The 18,586-nt window shown below is 40.0% G+C and overlaps 1 protein-coding gene across 3 annotated transcripts; it reads left to right on the top strand.

Moving 5' to 3' along the window:
* The first annotated feature begins 850 nt into the window (after positions 1-850).
* On the top strand, positions 851-18,102 carry LOC145462709 (MAM and LDL-receptor class A domain-containing protein 1-like). 3 transcript variants are annotated; one of them, XM_081446293.1, is made up of 17 exons: positions 1,282-1,341; positions 1,691-1,812; positions 6,334-6,471; positions 7,356-7,600; positions 7,922-8,078; positions 8,801-8,935; positions 9,493-9,740; positions 10,617-10,737; positions 11,314-11,442; positions 12,277-12,530; positions 13,125-13,290; positions 13,647-13,775; positions 14,779-15,026; positions 15,651-15,783; positions 16,086-16,217; positions 16,649-16,905; positions 17,776-18,102. In XM_081446293.1, the coding sequence occupies exons 2-17, from the start codon at positions 1,761-1,763 to the stop codon at positions 17,920-17,922; spliced, it is 2,691 nt and encodes an 896-aa protein (XP_081302419.1). In that variant the 5' UTR covers positions 1,282-1,341; positions 1,691-1,760; the 3' UTR covers positions 17,923-18,102. The 3 variants fall into 3 exon arrangements, with proteins under 3 accessions (XP_081302417.1, XP_081302418.1, XP_081302419.1); XM_081446291.1 differs by lacking the exon at positions 1,691-1,812 and having other exon boundaries at positions 851-1,341; XM_081446292.1 differs by lacking the exon at positions 1,691-1,812 and having other exon boundaries at positions 851-1,341; positions 6,337-6,471.
* Positions 18,103-18,586: the final 484 nt, after the last annotated feature.

Below are 18,586 nucleotides of genomic sequence, written 5' to 3' on the forward strand. Positions count from 1 at the left end.
TAATCAAAGAGATTGCAAGTATTACGGGAGGACTTTTTCTGGTGTACAAATAATTGACCCAAAACGGGATACTTATTAATTTCAATCCCTTGCAGCTAAATGCTCAGTTTTAACAAGAGCGCTCGCCAACGAATTCTCGGTATAGTCGAACCTCTCCATACGGACACCTCTCTTATACGGACAGTTTCCTATGTATCGACAAAATTCTCATACATTTCCTCAATAATACGGACCCTCTCTAAAACGGACAACGGACACTAAATCCCGGCCCTGGGGAGCAAATTCATACAAATTTAACCGCTTTATTACGGACACTCCGGGGACCAAGTGTCGATATTTTGCGGTGTGTGCCATTTCCTGTCCAAAATTTGTTTGTGCAGCATATAACGGAGAAGTACAATAAAGTCAATCAATTTAGATTAAAAAATTCACAAGACCCCTGACTCACTTTTGGGCCTGATTTAGTTACTTAACACTCTAAACTGTCAGAAGAGACTTAATAGTGACGTCATCATAGTGACCTCTCCAATACGGACACCTCTCTGATACGGACACTTCACTCTGTCCCTTCGGTGTCCGTATTAGAGAGTTTCGACTGTATTCCAATTCTGTCTATCGTTTGAAAACCCACTGTATTTGAAGCCACGATTTCGTCCAACTTAATAACAGTGTGTAACAGTATCGCCTAAAACGGTGACCTCGTAGCCCTCTTAAATTTGGAAGACTGCCTTAGTTGGCGGGACTTACCAGATTTACACAGCGTGTGTCAAGAGCGTTCGATTATAGATCTACAGCTGTATGACCTCCTTGAGCCTCTATATTTCTGCTTGGATAGCTGATACATATTACAATATTATATTTATCCAACCTTACCAAGGTTATATAAACAGTATGTAGTGGCGTGGATTATTGGAAGTAACGTGTTTGGGTTGCTTAAGGGTTCCAGTTAGCTTTGACAACACATCCTTTTTCTGACGCTTTATGGAATGATCGTGTAGGGCTCGTAAATGCAGTACCGCCCACTGATTGACAGTCACCCATACTTAAGATTCCAGGGCGCCACACTCACGGTACATAAACAAAACAGACCGGCAGCACTAGGAAGGGATTAATAGTTGTTTATTCCACCGCAGCAAACGTGCTTGAGTTCCAACACAGCTTTTCTCGCCATGAAAGTCTTGTCTTGGAAGTTCACCCTATTCACGATTGCGTTTGCTCTACGGGCTGAGAACGGAGTAGTCTCCCTCAACAAGACAGAAGTCAATGCCACTAACTCTGTTGTCAATACGACTGACTTCGTAGACGCGGTAGACTTGGAACAAAGCAGGGAAGCTGTTTTGGGTATGTCATCTATTTGCTCTTTAGTTTATTCACGTTACAGAGATGCAATCTTGCTAGCGTTAATGGTGTCACGGAGAAGTTAAGTGATTTTTTTTTTGTAACATGCTTGCTCAGTGAAGTAACGTTTTGAATTGTACCCGTGACTTCATTGTGCTACTTATCAATATAATTACAGCATGGAATTAAGATCCTTGCGATAGTGAAGGAAGTTTGTTACTACTGCAAATGATGAAGTAACTGCAATAGTGGTACTCGGAAATAATGAAACACCGATTGATAACAATAATCTGTCGCTCAGTTGTTTCAATTAAGTACGTGCACTGCGAGAAATTTTTGTGTTGTTTTCAAGTTGTGTCAGGAGAGCGCGGATGAAAGCGGTCTTCACTGAGTCATCAATAGTTTTGATGGAGGAAAAATGAATGACAGAAAATCCAATGTGCATAAAAAAAGAGAACGCATCAGAAACACGAGGTACGGAAATTCACAAGCACTCATGATGATTGTAAAATGTTGCTATCTTAAGCAGTTGAAAGCAAATGCATATCCGGTCTAGTCTTAAGAAATCCAGGAGATGAAAGATTTTGGTATTTTCGCATAAAAAGCAATTTAAATCTCAAGTTCTGCATTGTTTGAAGCACGCACGTAACAACATTTCTTCCTCCAAACTTTCGTACATTGTCAGTTATCCAGCTGAAAATGTTTATGGATTCAGTGAGCTGCACTTTTTGACCAATGACCTGAAACAACTTATTTACATTCTTCATTGAGTGTTTTTCTTTTCGTTACTGTTATTTATTTTGGGAGGGGGGATTTGAATAAAACCTGACACCTGGAGTTCGTCGAGATCACTGAGTTAGCTTCAATTATTGCACTGAGTTGCAAGGCAGTATGACGGTCGTTTCCAGCGAAACAGTGTAACAGCGAAGGTACGATGCACTATAACAAAGCTTCTCGTGATTTCCCTTATTTGCACCTTGGCATCATGTGGGCTGGAAATTGGAAACATTCGTTCAGTTGCAGGAAGTGAATTAGAGTATCGATAGAGTAGTATTTGTCAATACCTACAAGTGGCCAAAATTGCCTCACGTTCAAGTTGTTTGCCCCAGGCAGATATGAGATTCAAACCTAGTGACCCCACAGACTTGGCATACTCGTTTTTTAGACAATACCGGGTTCTTTTACACGAGTAGCATACCTCAAAAAACACTTCCGTAACCCATGATCTGCAAAGGAAAACATTGTTATCACCGCTGCACTGAATGAAAATATCCTAGCGCGGTGATGTAGCTTCGAATCTATAGGATCCTAGGGTATTCAAAGCGCTTGCGATACATGATGTACACCTGGAGTATTCAAGGATGTTTCACACTTGCAATATTCGAGTCGAATTCGGAAGAACAGGCCGGGTTCTAATAAGTCTATTTCTAGTCGGGCGTCTTTGAATACCTCAGAATATTTCGGTAATACGCGGCGTGCGCCGATCCGTATTCGAACGAATTCGGGCCAGAATATTGATATTTGGCTCTTTGCTCAGTGCACGACATGAAACAAGTAAAGAATTTTACGAGGTACAAAATGATTCTTTACATCATCAAGAAGTTTATTAATATTATTTTTTTTTTAATTTGACAATCAAGGAGGTTCTTCTTGAAGATTAATCGTGTTATAGAAAAGACTATCCAGTTACGAAACATGCGTAAACGTGTCTGGCGATGACAGAGCTAATGTGGTAAATTGAGTGTGAAGTGGGCGCGCACAGGCAAGCCGGTGAGTTGACAGATCTTCCCGACCAAAGGCTGGAAGACTAATTATTTTACGTGCACAGAAAGTTTTTTTTTAATTTCTTTTTTGTTTGAGTAAAACGTGAGAACGTTACGTGAAGTCAGGACTCTGCGTGAAGTAGACTCTGTCCTGCTCAGTCAGAGCGAAGGTTGATATCTTATATACTAATTTCAACGTACTCTGAGTTTGGCGTTATGAGCAAATCAACACGAGTTTCAAATTACCGCACCCATACAGCTAAACGAATGTCCCAATTTACAATTCTGCTCTGTAGAAAATTATACCCTGTCCTAATTTCCCAAAACGCACCCCTTGGACAGATATCGAATCCGTCTGGGAGTCGAGAGAGTGACAGAAATCTAAAGTAGGTGCTCCGTGAACTTTAACGCGATCCGCATCGGCCACGCATGGAAAAGCCTCCCTCTGCGAAATGCAGTAAACGCCCGCTTATAAGAACCTACATTTACAACTCAGCCTGCATGAATTGTTTCTTAAATATCGAGTGTTCAGTGGGAAATCAGGCTGATAGGTTCTTAATTAGGTTTTTATTTTACAACTACACTAAACAGCACACATCTCATATTGCTGGCCCCAGTTGTTAAAGTGTGTATAACGCTAGCTATCCACCGCATAAATCACTATGCAGTGTAGCCTACGTGTAGCCGTACCCACCCCCCGAGGAAAAACGGGAGGGAGGGAACGTCTACGAAGAGCTGACACGAATCGTGTTATGTGACGTCACAGTAATTTATGTAAGTTATGCAAACAAATTATATTTCCTGTCTGTACTCGTGTCCTCGCGCAGACAAAGGCCTCGTAAATATTTATTCTTTGGAGTTTATTTGCAAGTCAATGTCCCTTTTCAGTCCCCTTTTCAAGTGTATATTGTGTTTTAAAGAGATTGAAAAGGATTACGGGCGATGTTTGGTCCAAAGCAAGAAGAAGACAATCTTTGATGTAAACGTCGCGCTCGCAAATTTGGAGTTCCATGTGTACGCTACATCAGAGGACATTTGTAGGCAGTGTCATGTTCTCCTCAAGAAGAGAAATAATTTGCAGGAGAACCTGGAAGAATTACAAAAATCTATGAGAATCAACTACGCCACAAGTTTGAAGAAAGTTGGCCTTGTTTTCCAGCCGAAAAATTCGCTAGAATGCGCGAATTTAAGTTCGAAGAGGTTGACTAGCCTAAGCGACCTCTGCGGTTCATGACATTTGTACATTTGCCGTTCTCTGTTCGGTCACTTGACCTTTTTTGTCGCTTCACTCGTGTGTATGAAGGGCACTTCATGTTGTCTAATAAGAAGGAATTTTGAGTAAAGTTGAGCCGTTAGATCGTGCTATGGCAAATTTTTAAAGGTCATAGGTCTGCATAGTTTCCGCTGTTATCTGCATGTCGCTTCGTAGAGTTTGACACCTCTGTAATTTTCCATGTGTTTATGCATTGTTTAGGCTCATTTCTATTGCAAGATATGCTCTCAAGTCTCCACGAATTTGCTTTTGGGGGACAAAATATGAAATTTACCGTGAACATGTTGCTTTATACTTGCATTCTATATCGTGACGCCGGGCCCGGCTGTGATTAGAGCTGTTTTTACAAGTACAGTAGGAAGATCCTTATCACGCATATCATATTTGTTGTTGGTCATTCTGGCACCACATCATTCAAATGTAGCTGTTTACGCGCAAGTCTGTTGACTGTTTTGCGTGTTGTATATGCCATTGTTCGGCTTAGTTCAGGCAAGACCATGGTTTCGATCCTCCATGCGGATCTCATCAGTTGCCGGTATTTCTAAAATGCTCAGAACGTCTGTAGTTGCCACTTACTAGCGCAACTCTAAACTCGTACAGATGTGAGAATGTGAGACATTTTGCGGCTTGGCACAAATCTATTTTAGCCAATTAGTATTCTCGAAAGTATTGCTCGCGGTCTTTATCCAATAAGGAACCATTATATATTTCCGTGCAAAAGCGTGACGTCACATAACACGATTCGTGTCAGCTCTTCGTAGACGTTCCCTCCCTCCCGTTTTCCCTCGGGGGGTGGGTACGGCTACACGTAGGCTATATGCAGTGGATAGCATAGCGTGGTTTGTTTTGCCAACACTTCTACGCTGGATAGCGATTTATCAGGTAGACAGTGTTATCGCCCCTTGGAACAACCGGGGCCTGGACTACAAGGGGGCTGAAAATTTAGATAACAGACAGGCAACTTGAAGGCGACTCAATGCATCAAATAATAGTATTAGTACTCCTACAATGCCTGCTTTTTGAATTAACCTAATTGGGCTGATCTTACAAACAATAACTGTTTCAAATTTCAGGCTGAATAGGTTCTTATTTAGTGGGGGGCTAATTTCCAAATTTCAGCCTGTAGGTTCTTCACTAGGTTCTTCGACGTCACTCTATACTGTCTTCTGTTTCGAACTGAAAGAAGACTCTTCGAAAGAAATCTTTGCCAGGAGGAAGGACAAAATGTCTCGGACATATTCTTCGGTTGATATGAAGCATGTTCCTCCTCATGCTTTAAATGAAAAGCAATATTATGAGTAATAAATTCTTAGGCAGATCGCCTTTTAATTGTTTGTAGAGCCTACCGATTGCTTATCGCGCTACATTTCAAGCTCTTTCAGACTGAATTACTAGAGCAAGTTTCTAACTGCTGTTTACGCTATAAACAAGGTTAATTATTGTCATTTTGGCTTCATTTGCTCCCGGGGAGGCACTCCCTTATTAGGCTATGTACGTGCGACCCAAAAGTGTATGGGTTTTCAGCTGTTTTGGTCATAAATAGGGTATCGATTTTAGCCATTTTGGTCTAGCAAAGGGTATGGCTTTTGCACTCTAGTCTTGAATTGGGTATGTTTTTTAGAAGAAGCTACCTCTTCATCATTATCGAAAAGACATCAACAAAAGCCCTTTACAATGCCTTTAACATCGGTCTGAACTAGGTAACTAATTACAAGGCAGGTTTGATTTTTAATAGTGATTAAAGGGTCAGGTCATAAATAGGGTGTCAAATTTTTGGTCAGGTCATAGATAGGGTAGGGAAAATTGCAGTTTTTGGTCATAAATAGGTAAGGTTTTTTGGGAAGAGGCTCGTATACCCCCACCCCCGGGCATTTGCTACATGAAAGTTACCAGCAATCTCCCCCATGTCTTGGCAACTTAAGCACTACTTATACTTATAATGTGTTATTTAATTTTTAGAAGATGGAGGGTGTGATTTCGACGTGGATTTCTGTAACTGGACCAATGATGCAAGCGGGGATGACTTCGACTGGATACGACTGAATGAAAAGACACCCAGCAGTAACACGGGGCCAACTGAAGATCGCGCAGGTCAAGGTAGGTGACTTAATACCCACTTTATATACAACTCACTATAGACAACATACAGTTAGGAGCTAAGAAAATTGTTGGCGATGAAAAAAAAAAATGCCTGCGACGAGTCTGTAGTTTATTCCTGAGGCAAATATAGTGATGAACCGACGGGAACATCGGCCGGTGGAACCAGAAAGCTTCTCATTACCGGTTCTGTTGACTCCAGTTTCTGTGGCAAGAGGCAATTAGCTAGCAACCACTTGCCTCCCTACCCCTCCCTCGATGAGATGTTGATCCATCAAACTTTTAAAATAATTTGGAGCATTGAGTGCCAGGTAGTCTAAACAATTTTTAGGCGGCACACGTTTATACTTCTGAGTGAAGGGGGCTTTCTTGAGGGTCAAGTGCAAGGACGTGTGCTGATAAAACGTGCTGGCTTCTAGACGAAGTTGTTTTTTTGTTGTTTTTGCTTGTCTCGAATATTGAGATATTGCTGAGAGGGTTAACTTGAACTTAGTATGAGAAGCTGTCTGGCCTGAACATAATCTAACTGTGGCCTAAAATAGCCAGTCGTCTCTAACTCCCAGGTTAACACCACACTTGGCGTTTGTGCCGAGGCCGGGAGCCGAGTGAAACTTCAGGCTAGATGATAGCTTGAAAATAAGAATGGAGCAGGATGAATCTTTGATGTTCTAAATACATACAGTTTTTACGCATCACAGCTGATTGCAGACTGATTTTTTTACTTACTTCTATTTGTTCCCTTTTGTGCTGAATCCATCAGGCTATTTATAATGATAAAGGCACATACTGCTCTTACAGACCTTGTGTCGCATTTTTGGAAGCATATTTAGGCCTTTTAATAACACTGAATGACAGAAATAATGTGAAACAAATATCTTCTGTAGGCTACTTCATATACGCAGAAACATCTTGGCCACGGAAATCTGGTCAGACTACCCGTCTGGTTGGTGGCCCGTTTTCAGGAATAAAATGTATGCGTTTTTACTACCATATGTACGGGAGACACATCGCGGATCTTCAGATCTACCTGAGCGAGGCTGGTATGCAGAGCTACATATGGGGGCGATACAAGAACCAAGGCAACACTTGGAGATACTCCAACGTTACTGTGTTTGGCAACAATTACACAGTAAGGACAAACAACGAAAGAAATAATAATAATAATAATAATAATAATAATAATAATAATAATAGAAAAAGACATCCTTAATAACAGTTGATATAAAAGTCAGGATAACCAATGACTAGAGCGAGTGGGAAGGCAATGTGTTGTGTTGCGACTCAAAGTGTAAAAAACACCTGCCAGTGCTTCATACCAGGAAACGATCGAGTCTTACCTGTTTTAAAACTACAAAATCTAAGCATGCTCTCTGTTATTCTGTTTTTGTTCACGAGAATCATACTAAATGAACACATGTTTTAAAAGCTGATTACAACGATCTTCTTTTAGGTCATATTTGTCGCCAGAGTGGGCAAATCATACCAGGGAGATATTGCCTTGGACGATATCACGTTTGTGAACGGCACATGCGATGGAAAGAAGCTTAACTATGTACCAAGACCACGCAATGTGACGCTATTCCAAGAGATTAAAAAGGGAGAGCCAGGTAATAATTAGCAAATCAATAGGTAAATACCAAATCTGACGTTTCAGCTTGGATCAAAACTGTCCAACTTGCTGCTAGCATGCGAACTTCAGAAACACACAAACGTGCGCGTATGGGAAGAGACGTTCAGTAAAAGATATAAAGCTGAATCAGCAGAACATTTGAAGGGCATGGAACTAATGATTGAGTGTTAGTATTGAACTACTTATTAACCGAGAGCGAGATCTTTACGGGAAAATCTCAAACCGAAGCCCTTACCGTATTGACCGAGTGATGCCGAGGTCAATACGGCAAGGTCTCGCTTTGAGATTTTCCCCTAAAGACCAACCGCTCAAGGTTAATAAGTTGTTTATTATATGGCTTTTTGCTTTGGTTTTGCGGGCCCGTAATCGGCCCATGGGCATTACGGGAGAATATTGCCCTAGAACTAGCCAATCAGAGCGCGCGTTATATCGGCTACAAGCACAAGCCATAAAATAAATTGCTCTGTTGACTGGTTGACTGAAAAAGTGAACGACGGCGAGTGATCGAGTGAATGCATGCATTCATGAAATAATGGACGGACAAGAAAGCGAACAAACAGACAGTACGAACAGCTAGACAGATGGATGGAAGGAAGGATGGGGAGAGGGGAGCGGGGGATGAGAGAGAGGAGGAGAATAGCTGAATAGATTGACCAATATTTCAAAATACCTTCATTTTGAACCTCAATTACGTTTCAGGCACATGTGATTTTGATGGTGGTTTCTGTGAATGGATCAATCTGCCTCTCGGCGATCAGTTTGACTGGGCTTTGAACAGTGGAAAAACGGGAACGATGTTCACTGGTCCGGAAAAGGATCACACTGGACACGACGGTAACAATTTTTTTTTTTATATACACTTTCAGGAATGGTTACATTTAAATATCAAATTCTTTCATATAGTGAGCCCGTTAACATGTGAGGATTTCAGATCACTTTTTGCAACTAAATTGCTTTTCTTCAAGTATCCTTTCGTGGCCGTCAAGATGTTTGTGTACCTCAACATGACTATAATAACAATGATAATAACTTTATTTAAGTATCAATGAGATTTAGCATTGCTGCTAATTGGGGACACCTAAAAAAAGTTACAATCATCAGGACTATGTTCAAATTAAATTTTTAAAAGCCTATCTATCAAAATAAAAATACAAAAGAGTAGCCTTCTGAGTTTTGTTTTTATCAAATGTGTTTTTTTTTTCTTATGAGCTGGCTTGAAAGGGACTATTCGGTAAAATAAATGTTTATACATGCCTCGTCTGTAACCTCTGTACATTTGGGTCGTTGTCGTTTGCCATGGAAGGTAAAACGAGTACATTTTGTGCTACAACCTTCTTTCAAATATATAGCTGTTACTGCCGTTGCGAGAATCTCACTCTGTTTCCCTTTAGGAGCATATATCTTTATTGAGTCGTCTGAGCCTCAAAGGCACAGGCACTTAGCACTGCTTATGGGGCCACGATTGTGTGGGAGAATGTGCTTGCAATTCTTTTACAACATGAACGGAAGGCGCATGGGAACACTAAATGTGTACAAAAGAGAAGGCATGCGAAGTGATGACCTTTTATGGACCATGTCAGGAAACCAGGGAACGGATTGGCATGAGGCCCTAGTTGAGATCGGTGGAGCCTGTTACCAGGTACTTTCAATAACCAGCAACCTTGTAATGGTATAGCTATGTTTTGTTCCCCTCGTGCAACAACTATTTCAATTATTTCCTACATAGGAGAGTACTTGGTACAGTACACAATGATGATGATCAACCGGTAATCGGATTAGGTGCCTGGCCAAATTGAAAGTCGTCGGAATGTTTCTGATCCAATTAGGTGTCAACAGACCATATCCGAGTAGCCTTTTGCCTCTGAGTCAAAACTGGTCTGCGTGCTAAACCAGTCATACGAAAATGTGTTTCCACTACAGGTTCATTTTCATGCAAATCAAACTCATTTTCAGTTCAAGGTTTTGCACTAGGACTAGTTTTGAAACAGAGGCATTAGCTAGGTAATTCGGAAAGGCCTATTGGAAGTCAAGTTCTCCAGATACGTAAACCAGTTGTACTGTCAGGTTACGATCGCTTTCAAGAATCAATCTGATTATTCTCCAACTTATTGTCAAGGAATATTTTTGTGCTCAGTATAATGAATACTTGATACGTCCAAGAGATCACTGACTCAATGGGAATAATTGGCTGACAGTGTCAGTGACAAGAAATATGTATGGACAAGGATCAACCAATTATGTCTGAAAATTGACCATCAGCTAACCCTGTGAAATATATACTTAGCCTGATCATCACTGCTTCTGATCTGGTTGTCTCAAGACTAAATATCATCATAGAGATATTATAATCAAGGCGAACTGTGACGCAAAAATTGAGGAATCTTGATACTGATTTTGGCGTAACGTGACACCTTTAAATGCCTCGTTTTTGTTTATTTCCATTCTAAAGCGTTTTATCTTCAGTTCAATACAAAGCGTATAGAGATTTGTCAAATATTATTATTCAAATTTGCAGATCATATTCGAAGGAGTGGTTGGGCCGACCTACTTGTCTGATATTGCTGTAGACGACATTTACTTTAGCAAAGGAACCTGCTGCCAGCTAAAGCAGGAGTCATTCGACGCAGGTTTAATTGGTAAGTCACATGTTACAAATAATCAAATTAATTTCTAGCAAGAATGATCTTGTGCATAGGTCTTAGTTGTGCTTCTTCTTATGTGCAATATCCTGCACCCTTCTTTTGAAGTGACCTCACTCATAGCCCCAACGTACAAGTAAGAACAATACAAGTGAGAAAAAAAAAAACACTTTCTTAGTGTGCAAACCTACCAGATACCTAACAGATAACTTACCAGAACCGACGGGAAGCAACTTATCCTTGCATACGTTCATATTTTAGTACAAAATGTCAGTTATCTGATATAATCAAGCTCGTATCCTGATGAACAGCATGCAGTTAAGTTGATTAATTCGATTAAAGGAGCTACGTCACGTTTGTGCATCTTGAAACGTTTAGGCTAAAGTTTTCAAATTCGTCGTTTGCAATCCTCATTGATCTTCTCCATCCTAAACCATCCTTGTTCCTGCAGTTTTATTACAATCTCATTGGTGCGTTTCTTTGTAGTAATGTTTTACGTGGCCAAAAGAACTCAAAATAATGTGACTGAGCTCCGTATTTTCAGGCGTCTGTTATTATTTTCGTTCTCACCAGGAAACTGTACATTTGATGAGGGAATGTGTGAATGGATAAACGATAAAAGCGATGATTTCGACTGGCAGCTTATAGAGGGAGGAACGCCGAGCGAGGGAACTGGACCAACAGCTGGTTACAAAGGAGAAGGTCAGCAACTGTATTGAATGCCTTGACCGTCTTTCCCAGAAGCCGTTCTGCTTTCTTTTTTCCGACCTCGCTGCTTTGCGGCTTGTCAATTTACGATGTGATTTTAAGGATTAAGGAGTTTATATAGTTGGTTGGCCAAAAATTTGACCTCCCGCACCCGGTGGAGAGGATTTGGGCTAATCCAAGATAGAAGTTAACACAATCTAATATTTTGGGCAGATGTTTGTTTCCGTTAATAACTTGTGACTGATGAGCTTCTTTAGGCTAGTTAAGGCTTTGACATTAAGCTCTTAAAATAAACAGAATTAATGATAAATTTGGCTCTAGTTTGCTGTAGCTTAATCTTTCTTTCCGCTAATAATGTTAATCATGTTAACTTGTGTCTTATGATTTTGACCGCCTCGCTTTGCGCTCTGTGGGGCATCCGTACAGGCGAAAGAGATTAAGTCAGTACTTAGAGAGAACTGCTTTTGCATGGCACTATCCAGTGCACAGTGGAATAAGTAAATTCAGTTTGCAAAAGAGTTAAGGTTGAACCTTACTTTTTGGAAGATCTAGAACTCAAATTAACCATTTTATGAGAGTTTTTTAAGAGTCCAACTTCCACCTTTGTTAAATCTGACAGAGTTTTGGGAGGCTTAAAAAGGCAGATAGAAACTGCACACTCAGAACACTCCGATCAGAGCGAGAGAAACGGAAAAAAATCCGCGAAGCTGCACCTAATTCTTATAGATGTACAATAATAAATCCACCTTCTTATTACCTCAACTGTCTAACCAGAAGAGGATCTCATTCAAAGTTTAACTGATCTTTCGCCATAATTTGATTTCGTAGGTCAGTACCTCTATGTGGAATCTTCTGAGCCTCGCCGTTTTGGTGACAAAGCCACCTTGATCAGCGGCGTATTGAAGGGTCTACAGTGCATGCGCTTCATGTATTACATGTATGGTCAAGACATAGGTTATCTGTCTGTTCATCGTTTTGGCGACGGGGTTATGAGGAGTCGGCTATGGCGTCGCAAAGGTGACCAAGGCGACAGATGGCACGAAGCACGTATTACCCTTCCCTGTGACTCGCCTTCATATATGGTAAACTGAGGAACTGATAACGATCATTCAGTCTATACTCTTCGATGTAAAAATATTCACAGCTTCCCACCCCGTGGCAATTTCCTATTTCATTGGATTCCTAGAGTAAGGAGTAATTTTTAAAAAGTTGTGAGATTTGTTACGATTGTAAGAATCCTTGCCACGACAAGCGACATCTTTGCCGAGTGGCAAAAATGCATTTTTGAAGTCGGTCTACATCTCTCAGTAGGTAAGCTTGCCTTTCACAACCAATGTTTCGTCACTTGAATCGCAACGCTTGAATCGTTTTCTTGTCAAAACTTATTAGCCTCAAGAAAAAGAAAATAGAAAAAAAGTAATCTAGCAAACTCAATTAAGAGGGTCCGGTGAAAGGTCGCTCTTCTTGGGAGTAACCAAAAGTTTGTGGCCTCTGGGATGAGAATGGTAAGGAGGGCAATACTTCTTTGGCCTTGCTCGCACTTCTTGACGTTCTGAACGGGAACTGCCCACAGTCCATGTTTTGAGACCTTTTTACAGGCAATAATTTGAAAGTACACACTGTAACGACGTAAATTTCATAACTTAATGTTCTGAATGGATACTGTAATTTTTTAGATACAAATTGAAGCCGTGATTGGTGTTTGGAGGAGCGATATTGCTATAGACAACATTGAGTTCACCAAGGGGACGTGTCCACCGTTTACGCCAACTACTATTTCTCCAACGACTCAAAAGATGGTGACATCTACGCCGACGATACCGTTTCACTTGCTCTCCGAAAGTAAGCCTGACTCTCATAGTACATTCAGTCACTCATCGATCCCTTGTTAACTTGTCACCTCTGGTACTGTGTCAGATCCCATCCTTCGTTCGTTTTAATGATTACTCAACGAATTCGCGTTGGACATGAACTGATCTCAAGTCCAACAAATATGTCATATTACCATCAACGTCATCACTGCACTACCACCAACATATCCTCAAAAGCTTACTTCGCAGTCTATTTTTATCATTCTCAAACTAAGGTAAATTTATCAATGATTTCATTTTCTTCAATGCATGCCAATTTGCTGATTTTCCACATTCTTTTCACTATTGTTCAGTTTTCTGATGTAACTTCATTCTCTTACTTTCTAGATAATTGTTCGTTCGCTGGTCATTTCTGTTCGTGGATAAACGACAACAGTGATGACTTTGATTGGCTTTTGAACAGTGGAGAAACAATGACCCAGGAGACTGGGCCTTCAACAGATGCAGAAGGGGATGGTAATGAGAGAAAAGATACATTTTCTTTTCCATGAAAATTTGATCAGTTCATGAGAAACATTAAGTTGTTAAAAATAGCTGAAATAAGATTCGACCGATATGATACTATCAAATTGGATTATGATTTCTACTTCTTAAAAATTTTGTGGCCATCACTATTTTGATTCATGATCTTTGCAACTTATCATATTTTATATACCTCCAATGAAGTTTTTATTTTAAATTTTCATCCCATTATTTCGTGGCTTATCTGAAAACGAAACTCCTAGATAAGCGTGCTGACCACTTTAACTATAGGATTGATTGATTAATCGCCAGTGATTGACCGATCGTTTGATTGACTGGATTGATCGATTGATTGATTGATTGATCGACTGATTGATTGATTGATTGATTGATTGATTGATTGAATGATTGATTGATTGAATGATTGATTGATTGAATGATTGATTGATTGAATGATTGATTGATTGAATGATTGATTGATTGAGTGATTGATTGATTCATTCGTTGGTTGGTTGGTTGGTTGATTGATTGATTGACTGATTGATTGATTGGAGTTTTCAAAACCTCCGGGGGTTTTTCTTTACTGTAAGTTGTTTCTTCTTAAACCCTCTATTATAAGAATGTGATCAGAACCTACGTTAGAAAGCCAGTATTCTTTGTAAAATTATGGACCTAACCGAACGGATGCCATCAACATTGCTTATTCTTTAACTCAGTTTTACTCCTATGATTCAGTTCATGTTTTCTATATGTCAAAGTCCATGGATTAGCTCTAATGTATGATAAGTGAACAGCGGAAAGGTATGGAGTAGTACTTTTGAGTGTTGTTGCTTCTAATTCGTGATATGTAGAAATATGAATTTGGGATCGAGTTTTGAGGTTTCATTGTACACCTTCGTGTTAATTGCCTTGTATTTGATAAGGCCCCGTTATCATTTGCGTTTAGCGCCAGAATCAACACAAATAGATTTTAAAACACAACTAATATCTTTTACAGGAGGCTACATGTACCTAGAAGCCTCTCTTCACACCATCGGCGAGAAAGCCAGATTACTAAGTGGTTACTTGACCGGGACCCAGTGCATGCGGTTCAAGTACCACATGATGGGGCCTGGAATCGGCACTCTGAGAGTTCATCAAATAAGTAAAAAAGGTTCAAGACCGAGAGTGGTTTGGTACCGAATAGGTAACCAAGGAGAAGACTGGAGGGTAGCGGAATTTAATTTATTTGGGAAATTTTATAAGGTAGGCTTTAGTTTATGGTTCGAAAACTGCATAACTGACCAGTGCTCTAACTAGCTGGGCCAAACTTGCTCCGTTGGTTCCGTGGAAAAGATGGTATACGTATGTCCTTCGAAAGACACCGGTGATATTCAGATGATATTAATCTTCAACATATCCAATAACCAGGAACGGATTTAGAATACAACGCGAATGGACAAATTTCAACGTATTAAAATTCTAACTTGGCTCCGAGACTTGGGGGAATAAAACGAAAGAAACCACATCGAGGATAAGGGATGAATAATTAATTTCTTTTGTCTTATTCCCCCAAGCTTCGGAGCCAAGTTAGAATTTTATGATATCGAAATTGGCCTCTTTGGCAGCAAATCGACTCAGTTTCCTACTATACTTCTCAAAGCTTCATGTTCGATCATAATTCTAGCCTTCAGCAAGAGTTAGCTGTCGTGTAGTTACCATAAAGTAAGAATTTGAGATCGTAGGACTTTCTCATTCTTAACATTTTGAGTGCGAATCAAGGATTTGATTGAGGAAGGCTCTAGTTTTCCACTTGAACAGATGGACATTGACCTTGTCAATTTGTCAGTACTCGTGACATGAGTATTGCGTGGGCTGTTTCTGTTGCAGATTTCCATTGAGGGTGTACGGGGTCCCTCGTTTGAGGGGGACATAGCGGTGGATTCGATATCATTCGTTCCAGGAAGATGTATGACAAGAGTCAGCGATGAGGAGATTCAAGCGGACAGCCACTTAGGTCTAGGTGAGAACTCAACCACTCCTCTTAGAATTTGTTCCACCAGGACAAAACGTTTGTCGCAGACGACTCAGTAGGTTAAGTTTCTTTCTGTCCTGCTGGAGAAAGGTTTGTTCCAGCGTTCTTAAATAGCGGGACATCAGTACAAAGAAAGCTAACAAAGAGCAAACTAAGGTGATATTGTCTGCGTTCGGCTTGAGGTACTGATCTTTGTCAGTTAGAAAATCAGATAAGTCGAGTTTATTGACAAATATTCATTTTAGCTTACGGTGACTGTAAACTGACATTTTATGATTTGCAAATTTCAGGAGTGTGTTCTTTTGACAAAGGTTTCTGTCAATGGAGAAACGAGGCTAGTGATGACCAGTTTGACTGGTCAGTCACGGAAGGTGAAACACCCTCAAAAGGGACAGGACCAATGAAAGGTTTTGGTGGATCAGGTAATCGACTCATTCTTCTTTAATTTGATTTTGTATTGAATAAGTGTTTCAAACCACACCTCTCAGGGAGTTCCTTCTCGACTCTTCCAACCGCGGTCTTCCAGCCGGGACCTGTTCACAGGCTAACTTGTATGTAATCACATAAAACCGACGCAACAAACACACATAACAGGCGCGAATCCATACCAGTTTCTACCTTCTTCATGGGTAACATGGCCAGGACCCTTCTAGGAGCTTGCGCCTTCCGCCCTCCGTTTATTCGGAAATCGGTCACCATGGCCAGTTATCCTAAATCCGAGCAATAACGCAATTAGCCAATCCGATCTCGAAGCAAAATACCTACAAACCAGTATCAAGCGCTAGAAAATCCAGCTATGCCAACGCCATTATTTTAATATATTACATTTTTTGGTCAATTTTCATTTCACTAGGGAAATATGCTTTCATTGAGGCTTCATCTCCTCGCAGACCGGGAGACAAAGCCATCTTAAAAATCTACGGTTCTGGCGCGGACCGCTGTTTTTTCTTTGCGTACCACATGTCAGGCACAGGTATCGGCAGCCTGTCTGTTTACAAACAAGAGCTTGGTAGAGGACTTCTGCCTGCTCTGCTATGGCTCAAGAGCGGAGATCAGGGAGCAGATTGGCAAGAGGCTGAAATCAATATCAAGGGAAACAGCCAGTATAAGGTAATCACAATTTCATGACATATCAATTAAGAAGGAATCTACCAGAAGTTCGTAAAACAAGTGGACAAAAACTTTGAAACGAGATTATTTCATCGTATTGCAAACTTCAGTGCGACTACTTTAAATTACAAGAAATCATTTCTGACAACACGAAGTACCAAGAACAAATGTTGTGTTAGTGGCGAAATGAAACTGATGATGAAATGTTTGCACAATTTCTCTGAAATTTGAAATTTTCTCATGAGAAATTGTTTATGGTGTTATTTCAGGGACCTATTTATATCGTTAGCTTTTAGTAAATGCAAAACGAAGGATTGTAAAATACTTAAAATTATATTGCTGGAAGGTTTCTGTCCACTAAAAACTGAAATTGCCCGATCTCCCATCGGATTTCGTCTTAACTATCAAAGGCTAGTTATATTGTGATTGACCAGAAACCTGGCAATTTTTGCCCTGTTATAGAACTTGCAGTGGGTGTCCTATGATCATATAATTGCGTGTAGAAATGGTTTTTAAGATCTGGGTTGAAGGATTTCACCTTTAATCTGCAGTTTAAAGTATAGGTGTTGTTTACTTCTATGGTAAATAGATATATAACCTTTATTTATTCTCTGTGTTGTCCTGAGATTATTTTTATTATCCCTTGGCCTGGTCACAGACTTAATACACAAACGTAACTTATTAGTGAGGGCCTTGATAACATATTCTGGATTCATCTATTTGCTAATGAGCACCCTACCTCATTGATCAGAGAACTGCGACTGACGAAATTGACTTTAACAACGGTACTGAGGAGTTTCTTAGCCGCACTCCTCATTTGCCAACTTATCTTTTATGTTCGTTGTTATTGTCTTTATTTTACCATTTTAGTTGATGGTGGAGGCCGTTAGAAGTCAAAACTATCGAGGAGACATTGCTATTGACGAAATTGGTTTTACCAAGGGTCTGTGTTTACAGCAAAGCCGGAATGAGACTCAAGCGTCAGAACAAAGTAAGAGTGAGACGAGAGCGTCCTAAATTAAAGACCAAGCAGCACAGTGGTTAAGTACAAAACAAGAAAGAATAATCTGCTTGAGGAAGACCTGAACCGCGTGGATGAACCACAGTACATGACATTTCATTAAATGGAATAACGCGAACACAGTACCGTCAAGGGCTTTTTGTAATTTTGTTAACAAAGCGGCAATCGTTTTTTTTTTAGAAAAATTCGCTTTTGTGTAGAGAACAAAAACGTACTTGTAAGAATCTGTGGACTTTTCATTCTTTATACTCGCTCACCCAGTTTCAATGCGCGACTATTGAAAAAAATATTATTATTATTATTATTATTATTAAAACACCAAATAAACTCACACCTGTTGTCATCATAACAAGTTGGACATTAAAGACGCTAGTAAATTTGGTAAAGTTACTTGGAGTCATTCTGTTTTATGTATCCAAGCTGGTCTGTGAACAGAATAGAACTTTTTCTTAACTAATGAAAAGAAGTCGACTTGATAAAAATACGTGGAATCCTTGGAGGTGTGGGGCCAGTCCACAGTTGGTAATCTTGGAAAAACATATATTCAATTTTAAGTTAAATGTTTAGTTTTTCAGTTGTTAAATTTTAAGTTCTATTAGACTACTTTAATAAGAATTTCTCTTAGTTATGTAGTTGAGATTGATTTCGTTATTTAATATA

Source organism: Orbicella franksi, chromosome 12 (genome assembly GCF_964199315.1).
Source record: "Orbicella franksi chromosome 12, jaOrbFran1.1, whole genome shotgun sequence".
Lineage (NCBI taxonomy): Eukaryota > Metazoa > Cnidaria > Anthozoa > Scleractinia > Merulinidae > Orbicella > Orbicella franksi.

Excerpts from the sequence above, each read along its gene's own strand:
- LOC145462709 (XM_081446291.1), top strand. The coding sequence starts at position 1,170 with ATGAAAGTCTTGTCTTGGAAGTTCACCCTATTCACGATTGCGTTTGCT. Across the intron at positions 12,531-13,124 it reads GTGACTCGCCTTCATATATG|ATACAAATTGAAGCCGTGAT; the intron begins GTAAACTGAGGA and ends GTAATTTTTTAG. Across the intron at positions 16,218-16,648 it reads GAAAGGTTTTGGTGGATCAG|GGAAATATGCTTTCATTGAG; the intron begins GTAATCGACTCA and ends TCATTTCACTAG.